Genomic DNA, 9,454 nt, shown 5'->3' with positions numbered 1-9,454 from the left:
CATGCAATATTTTAAGAAATTGTAGAATGCAAACAAGTTGGAAATGGAATTTAGTGTGAAAAGAAAAGGGACAACTACACACTGTACTTTTTTAAAGTTAAATTTAAACACACGTCACAAGCTGCTCTGGTCTCTATATACATCTTTACACCTTGTCAATAAAACAAAGTTTAAAAAATGCACCAGTAATTGGCGATGATTTTAACAACAACTATTTTGTGTGAGACATAAAATAAAAAGCAAATGTATTTTATTGTCTATACGTAAACAGTGTACTGAGTATGTTAAATCACGGATCTCAATTGTCAATTCAGTTTAAATATACATGCAAGCATGCATGTACGTATACATTATTTCTGATAAAATAAATACTAGTTAGAATCGGCATTTTTTATTAGGTAAAATAGGAAAAATGCAGAGTTTTGCTTATTCTAAAATTATTAAAGAATTAAGATATTAATCATTAAATTGTAATACTGGTAGCACTTTGGTGGATAGATTCATGACTTCTCCAATCTGCGTATTTTACATAGCCTTCGATCTGAAGGTAACACTGTTCTAAAAATAGATTTTACCTTATCACCACTACATCACCTGTAATGACTTTCGGGCAAGGGATTAGGGAGTTCACACTATACATGATGTTAATCAGCGTATATTTACTTTGTTTACATGCAATATTTTAAGAAATTGTAGAATGCAAACAAGTTGGAAATGGAATTTAGTGTGAAAAGAAAAGGGACAACTACACACTGTACTTTTGAAAAGTTAAATTTAAACATAATTATGTCACAATCTGCTCTGGCCTCTATATTTGTCAATAAAACGGTTTTTGTCATTCAGGCAGAAAAAAAGTTTGACTCTTTTGATTGATGAGGCGAAGTTTACAAAATGCACCAGTAATTCTAAATTGGCGAAGATTTTAACTACAAATATTTTGTGTGAGACATAAAATAAAAAACAAATGTATTTTATTGTCTATACGTAAACAGTATAAATCACGGACCTCAATTGTCAATTCAGTTTAAATATACATGCAAGCATGCATGTACGTATACATTATTTCTGATAAAGTAACTACTAGAATCGGCATTTTTTATTAGGTAAAATAGGAAAAACGCAGAGTTTTGCGTATTCTAAAATTATTAAAGAATTAATTTAAGATATTATAGTCATTAATATAATACTCGTAGCACTTTGGTGGATAGATTCATGACTTCTCCAATCTGCGTATTTTACATATAAACAAAATTTTGTACGGTATATCTGGGACAGAAAGATACTTTTTCATTTTTAGTCCCAATTTCTTAAAATCATACCATATCATATCACCATTTTTAATTTTGATAAACAGTGAAACAAAAACAACATGCCAAGCGCCGGCATTTTTCTCAAATTGACATGCAGGGAAAGTATTGCCTCGAAAGTTATTTCTTTTTCACCATATCATCTTTTTTTTCCTGATGGTTTTAAACCATCTAAATCATGTTTTACGCAAGTTTAACCCCAGGAACATCATTTCCATTGAGAGAAATGTGAATAAAAGTATTCGTAACCATTACATGTTGTATAATCTACATGTAGATTAACCAGTTTCCTTGTCCGAAAGTTATCAATATGTGGCTATTTTTAGAACAGGTCTCTTATCAGTGACGTATACGATGCTTATCTCAGATCGTTCCCTATTGGTACCACGTAACGAAGTATTTTAGTGCATTTACTTGTCCATAAAGATGCTATATAAATGAAATTAGAAACTGCCAAAACGAATGATTTCTCTGGAAATGAAATGTTCACACTTGTTTCCTTTTCAGAATGATAGAATAGTTAGTATTTTTATGATTGATTATTTTCTTTACAAGTTTTATACAATACAGTAGAGAATAGATTTCAAATTGTTTTGACAAAAAATATTCGTTTTTACAAAAAAAAAACAACAAACTAAATAAACACTTTATGAAGGCACAACTGTGCAAGCCTTTCCTTTTAAAAGGAAACTTTATTTTCAGATAGATCTATATCTGATTTGGACACACTTATCCGAAGTTTGACGGAAAGGACCGAGAAAATGCGATTGTTATTCGAAGATGTTCCGATTGATTGTTACCCAATTATGTGCACATGGGGCCGACAGACCCGTCCTCTACAAATTGATGTTTGATTCTTAACAAGAACTTCCTGTGTAGTGGTAATGTGCTTACATAAATATTACTGTTATATGTTGAAACGTGAAAATATATGTAAACATACTGTACTGTAATTGTTAACGATTCGCCCTACGGACGATTCGTCCCATAACGATTCGCTCCACTGACGATTCAAACCGCAACGATTCATCCAACCTTACGTTGAACATTTTGAAAATTCATTTGGATTGAAAAATATTTAAGATTTGGGTATTTTTGCATTTATTTAGCAGATTTATACTTTTTATAGATAATGTAAAATTTGATTTAGAGATAAACCTCTAGCATCATGGGCATCTTACACTCCCTTTAGCCTTGAACACAGTTTTTTTTTGGTACCCAGAATCTTTTTTTGGTACTAGTGAGTACTTTTTACATGATTTGGTACTATCTATTCTAGTATTCAAGAAGATACTGGCAAGCGGCCTACAAGTAGTACCCGGGGTAACAATAACCAACAGTGTGAGTGAGTAGTTAAAGGGTGAACGTCAGGATCGCTATATAATATGAAATTAGGCAAAGCCTATGAACGGGGAAGTCGTCATTCTTTCCGTTTTAAAGATGTCATTCGGTATTACATGCACCGCTTCCGTTTTCACTCGGAACTCTCGACGATTATCATTTATCCGAAAAGTTGAGGTTTGTTCCGTTATCGGAATACCCCGCCTATTATCATTGAGTTACATTGTAATGGCGGCCGCCCGACTAGAACTGACACTGAAAATTTCATTGATAGGTATAGAATTCTATATATTTTTTTAATTGTTTTATTATTTGATTTTCTTTTAAATATACACATGTAGTCTATAGCCGGGCAAGCCAAAGCCCGGACCCGCTTCGCGGGCCCGGTCTTTGACTTCCCCGTATTAAAGTAGCAAATACTACAAATACTGAAATAATATTCCAACTGTTGGTAAGGTTGTTATCTGTTTTATTTTTAGTAAAGATGCAACATTCTGGTCTGTAGACTGTATATTTTTAGCAATAAAGAAATCTTAAAAGTTTATTCATGTATATTTTTTCTCCTGTAAGGATTATAATACTGGTACAAAATCTTTTGTCCTTCACCTTTTTAGGGGAAAAAGGGATGTAGATGTGAACTCTGTGTGTGTGTCTGTCTTTGCGGCTGTTTGTCTGTCACACTTTATTTTCTGGTCCATAACAAATACATTCATTAATTTAAGGAATTTGAAATAGCTTTGCACAAGTGTTTATTATTAAAAGACAATGTGTCATGCCTGTCATCCATACCCCTACTTCCAAGGTCAAGGTCACACTTGGTGATTAAAGGTCAACATTGAAGGGTATATGTTGTGTCTGGTGCAAAACTTTCTCATCCATCAAGGGATTTTGAAAATACTTGGGACAAATGTTCACAGTAATGAGAATGTGTTTAATGCCTATCACCCAGATGCCTACCTCCAATGTCAAGGTCACACTTGGAGGTCAAAGCATAACATGGTCTTTTATAGGGTATAAATTTGAGGATCATTGAATGTTTGTCATCTGTTGTCCGTCCATAGTTGTTTGTTGACACTCTAGTGGTCACATTTTTGCTTCAAACATCATAAAACTTGGTCAGTATGCTTGTCTAGGTAATTGCTCAAATGACATTGTACATGGGTCATCTTGGATGAAAAACTTGGTCACAGGAGCTAAAAATAGAAAAAATTTGTTAAAACTCGAGTGGCTACTGTTTTAATCCAAATATCCTGGGAATTGGTCTGAAAGTTTTCAACTTTTGTTTTGATTATTTCTAATTCTAAGTCAAGTTCGAATATGGGTCACCTTGGGTCAAAATCTAGGACACACCGCCCAAATATGGAAAAACCTTGTTAACACTCTAGTGGTCACATTTTTGCCTCAATCATCATCAATCTTTGTCAGGATGCTTGTCTAGATCATTGCTCAGGTGAGTTTAAACATTGGTCATCTCTGATGAAAAACTAGGTTACAGGAGCTAAAAATAGAAAAATCTTGTTAACACTCTAATGGCTACTGTTTTGATGCAAATATCCTGAAAATTGGTCTGAATGTTTGTTTTGATGATTTCTAGGTCAAGTTTGATTATGGGTTATCTTGGGTCAAAAACTAGGTCGCTCAAAAATCCTTGTTAATGTTCTAGTGATCACATTTTTGAATCAATTGTCATCAAACTTGGTCAGGATGCTTGTCTAGATAATTGCATGGATGAGTTTGATGGGTCAAGTGAGCAATCTAGGGTCATCTTGGTCCTCTCAGGGCTCACGCTATCAGTCGCCTGATGGTCACCATTTGTGATAATTTTATGAGATTGGCGATTATTTTTGCATTTTGGCTACAAAAATTGGCGATTATTTTTTACTTCCAACATTGTTTAAATGAGGTGTAAAAATCGATAAAGAATGCAGTAACCTAAGACCCAATTAACACCAGCGGGGAGTAAACTTTTTATCAAATTTATTACATAGATAATACACGTGGAGCTCAGATTGCAGAGACAAATGAGTACACAGTAACTTTTTGATATCCTTTTAACTCTTAAGAAAAATCTCAATTATTAATTGCCGACTGTTTATATTTTCTACAAAAAGTAAGCAAATCATTATTTTGTTTCTTATGACAGAAATGAATTGCATTAACAATCCTAAGTATTGTTGAAAACTCATTGTTTTCTCATGCCAGATTAAGTAATTGGACCCCATCCTTGTTTGTATGTGACTGCTGGGGAAAAACAATGTTATGCTTAATTAAAGAGGTGACACTTTCTATATTTTTATCTGATATCAAGTTGTAAGAGCCGATTTGAAGTTATATGGGTAAGAGTTTGATGTGACTCCCTACGGTCGTTTTAATACAAACTCTTACCGATACATATCGCCCGAGGTGATAAAAATACACGTGAGATGTAAATTTGTATTAGTACTCTAAATATTGTCCACCATTATAATAGCCATCTCAGACTTCCCGAAAGTTGAAAAAAACTGTCAGACATTCGGTCTGACAAACCATGAAAATCTGTCGGACCGAAACAAAATCTGTCGGACCAAATAAAATTAATCAAAATCAATGAAAAACTTGTGTTTGTATTTCTAAGACACTTTTTGTTTTTTATTTTTTTGCCGTAAAAATCGGCACAATCCATACAGGGCATTTTCATCTCCTCCCTGTCATACACCAATGATTCATGGTTCTGCTTCCATTTTTCATTAAATTTTGTCTCAGGTCTATTCTTTTCATCCTTTTATTGCTGTTCTGCGCACTCTTCTGACGTAGATTTTCGTTTTTTCCCAGGTTTGGCACCTTTAGCGACGCCATTTTGTATACATGCGGCTTGGATAAAAGCCGGACAGTCGGACCGATCCGGAATAAAAAATTGTCGGACCTGATCAAAATTTATCGGACATGTCCGTCGGACCGACGTATTTCGGGAAGTCTGCCATCTAATATCCACCAATTAGCCACAGACATCATCCTAAAATTAATAAACTGGGTATTTACCAACCCAAAATTTGCCGTAAACTGCCGTGGATTGTAAATTTTGATTTTTTTTTCAGCTGCTTGACTTAATCGCCAGTGGAAAACAACAAAATAAATTATTTAAAAAGTATTTACTTCCAAACAATTATATGCACAACAACCAAAATTGTGAATATTTCTGCAGAAAAGAGAAAAAAATCAATACTAGTCACATATTTTCGCGACACCGATACTTTTATTATTATGAAAAAAGCGAAAATAAGCTGAGATCTGTTTAAAAATCTTTACTATTATGGCAAAAAATTTGTATTACATTGGTGCTGATGACATTTTTCAGTAAGTTATGCAGAAAAAAGGCTGCTTCTGTGAAAGTGTTTGCAAGTTTAATTTCTATACTGAGTAGGCCTACAGTAGTCTTATAATATGACCTACTTCAGTTCTGTGTGTGACAAAATATATTATAACAAACAAAAGAAATTGTCAGATAACTTTGAAAAATGTGTGTCAAGCATTCCACCTGAACAGCCTAAAATTGCTTCAATTAAAGTTCACTCACAGTGGTTCTATGGAAGAAAAAAGTAGTGAAAATTATACATCAGTTTAAATCAGTTTATTTGAGAATCTTTATAAAACTGAAAAAAGTTTTATATGTAATGTACATTTAACCAACTGCTCATCTTGTTAATCGCTAAATCGTGAATAGTCCGCTAAACTTTTGGCTATTAATTTTTGTGCCCCAACTTTAGTGGCGGGCATTTAGATTTACCCTTGTCCGTCCGTGCGTTCTCTTTTGTGTTGCACGTAACTCAAAAAATGTTTGACCAAGAGTCATGAAACTTTACAGAAATGTTGATTAGCATGTGTAGTTGTGCACCTGGATATTTTTAGTATTTTAAGAGTTATTCCCCTTGACTTAGTTAAAAATTTTGGCAATTTTTCAACTTGTGTCGCAATGTTTCAACTCAAAATATTTGACCTAGAGTCATGAAATTTTACAGGAAATTGATTAGCATGTGTAGTTTGTGCACCTGGGTATTTTCGTTTGCTGGATTATTTAGTATTTTTAGAGTTATTGCCCTTGACTTAGTAAATTTTTGCAATTTTCAACTTGTGTCGCATGTAACTCAAAAAGGATTTGACCTAGAGTCATGAAACTTTACAGGAATGTTGATCAGCATGTGTAGTTGTGCACCTGGGTATTTTTGTCTGGATGTTTTTAGTATTTTTAGAGTTATTGCCCTTAACTTAGTAAAATTTTGCAATTTTCAACTTGTGTCGCATGTAACTCAAAAAGGATTTGACATAGTCATGAAACTTTACAGGAATATTGATCAGCATGTGTAGTTGTGCACCTGGGTATTTTCGTCTGGATTTATTTAGTATTTTTTAGAGTTATTGCCCTTGACTTAGAAAAATGTTTGCAATTTTCAACTTGTGTCGCATGTAACTCAAAAAGGATTTGACATAGAGTCAATAAACCTTATGGGAAGGTTGCTTAGCATATTTAGTTTTGCACCTGGGGTTTCGCTTGTGGATTTATCCAGTATTTGTAGAGTTATTTCCCTTGACTTAGTAAAAACTGTTTCATTATGTTGTTATTTGTTCCTTGAGTGCTTGAGTGCTTGAGTTAGAATTGACCAACATTTCAGGAATAATGATCAACATCACTATATTACAGGAATAATGATTCACATCACTGTGAAGCTATGAACCTGGGACTTTGCATGTGGATTTTTTTTCAGTTTTGTTAGAGTTATTGCCCTTGACTTACAGTAGTATAAAATTGCAATTTTCAACTTGGGGTTTGCTTGTGGATTTATTCAGTATTTGTAAAGTTCTTGCCCTTTACTTAGTAAAAGAGTTTTAGTTTTCAAAAAATATTTGACCTAGAGTCATAAGATTGACAGAACAGTGGCGCGGTGGGGGCAACCGTGTCCTATGGACACATTTCTAGTTTGAAATATTGCTAAATAAAAGAAAACGGGGCCCGGGGATTTTGTGTTTAAAAAACACGTTCCTTTTTCCCCGTGCATAACTTTGAAAACTTGTTTGTGGGAAATTTAATAAACTTTATACAATTGGGGCAAGTTCAATGAGGGGGAAATTAGTGTACAAAAACCATAACCCCCTTTCAATATTATAAGTTAAATTTCCCTTTTTTTCCTTTTCCTTGTCCTTTTTTCCCGAACTTATTTTCCCGAGTTTAATTTAATAAAAAATTCATCAATGGGGCCCAACCCCCATTGAAAGGAAAAGCAAAAATACCCCAAAAAACCAAACTATCTTTTTAAATTTCCTACAACCATAACTCTATTTCAATTCTTTTACAAAGGTTTTTCTTTACTATAAATTCCCCCATTTTAAAAAAGCAGTTTGCGGGGGGATTTAAACACATTTAGTGTAGTTCTAGTTTATAAAATATTTCCATAATAAACATATATATATTGAAAAATTTATTTTGGGCACCCACAATGTTAAGAGTTTGTCTCATAGTCATAATTGACGAAAATTTAATGCAATGATTTTAAAAGGAGTGGTTTAAAACAGGAAGCCCTCGTCTGGCAGTAGTTCTCAGTGGTATAGGCTCTAGGGCTACATCAATATCTTGTTAATTTCAGCAATGAGTGCAAAATTTCATAAAATGCTACTTCTTTTTGTTTCTTTTGCAGGTGTTTCATCGGTCTTTGCCAGTATCAAGATGATGAATAATTTCATCATAAGGTGTGCAAGAAACATTCCTTTATGTTGGAGAGCATGGAACATAAATTTACACAGTGCTCAGAGTATTCTAAATCACCAAGCAAAGAGTATACTATTTCCTCGGAAGATATTTCAGCTTTCAGGCAGAGGGTCAAGATCTCGGCCCACACGTGATGTCATGATGTATTCTGATAGTTTTTTCAAATTTAAACAAAAATTAAAACGTAAGGGTGATTTTAAAATGACTTTTTCCGAGTGGGAAACTCTTAGAGAAAAGATATTAAAAGAAAGTCATTGGGTGGAAAATGTTCTTGATGCTACTTTAATGAAGAGCTTGATAGGCAAACCTGATTTAAGTTTGTCATACTTAACATATATAAAGTCAAAAAGGGAGCCAAATATGTCAACTTTGAATTATTTTTTCCAAAATTGTGCCCACAAATACGAAGATATGGTTCTGGAAGAGTTTGAAAAGTGTAAGGAAACATATGGTTCCAGTAAAGTATTCCAAGATATGGTTGGACCTACAATTGCTTTGACAAGAGAATGGCTACAAGTTAAAAATTGGGTATTCTCTGCGAAATATGTTGATTTTGGAGTATCAAGTGCACTTCTCAAAATGTCATTAAAACAACAGGATTATTTAACATTCTATGAGATATGGACAAAAATAACTGAAATTAGCTCCGTAAAAAGATTGAGTGATATCAGAAATCGTTTATTTGTATTTTGGGAAGAAGGTGTGATTCCTACAGATCTATTCTTGGAGCTGTTGAAACTAGGAGAATTTCCTTTGAATGATATGGAAACCCATAAATTAAAGAATTACTGTGAAAGGTACTTAATTATTAATGTTTCATTTTATCTGTTTTCTAACATTCTTTTTCTCATTCTAATCAAATGAAAGATCCGAGGTTCAGTTTGGATCCAGCTTGTGTTTAGAAAAAAGCACTCAGTGGTCAACTTAGACTATAAACATGACCAGTGATCACTGATCTACCTTTATAGTTTCATTTTTGTGTTGCCTCTACGGAGTAGTGGCGACATATAGGGATCACTTCTCCGTCGTCCGTCTGTCTGTCTGTCCGCACTCACAGGAGAGTAATTAT

At 33.7% G+C, this 9,454-nt stretch overlaps 1 protein-coding gene across 2 annotated transcripts in view; it reads left to right on the top strand.

Annotated features, from left to right (window-relative positions):
- The first annotated feature begins 2,037 nt into the window (after positions 1-2,037).
- The window catches only part of LOC132716144 (mitochondrial ribonuclease P catalytic subunit-like), a 42,205-nt gene continuing 34,788 nt past the window's right edge, over positions 2,038-9,454 (top strand). The window contains exons 1-2 of one of the 2 annotated variants that reach the window (XM_060699340.1): positions 2,038-2,188; positions 8,315-9,182. In XM_060699340.1, coding sequence (XP_060555323.1) covers positions 8,344-9,182 — 839 coding nt within the window. In that variant the 5' untranslated portion in view covers positions 2,038-2,188; positions 8,315-8,343. Of the gene's footprint in view, positions 2,189-3,050; positions 3,100-8,314; positions 9,183-9,454 lie in introns of those variants that run through there. The other variant, XM_060699341.1, reaches the window with a different exon arrangement.

The sequence above is a fragment of the Ruditapes philippinarum genome, unplaced genomic scaffold (genome assembly GCF_026571515.1).
Source record: "Ruditapes philippinarum isolate M1 unplaced genomic scaffold, ASM2657151v2 ctg128_1_1_1_1, whole genome shotgun sequence".
NCBI classification, from domain to species: Eukaryota; Metazoa; Mollusca; class Bivalvia; order Venerida; family Veneridae; genus Ruditapes; species Ruditapes philippinarum.
The sequence above is the reverse complement of the archived record's forward strand: the minus strand, read 5'-3'. Positions and strand labels throughout refer to the sequence as shown.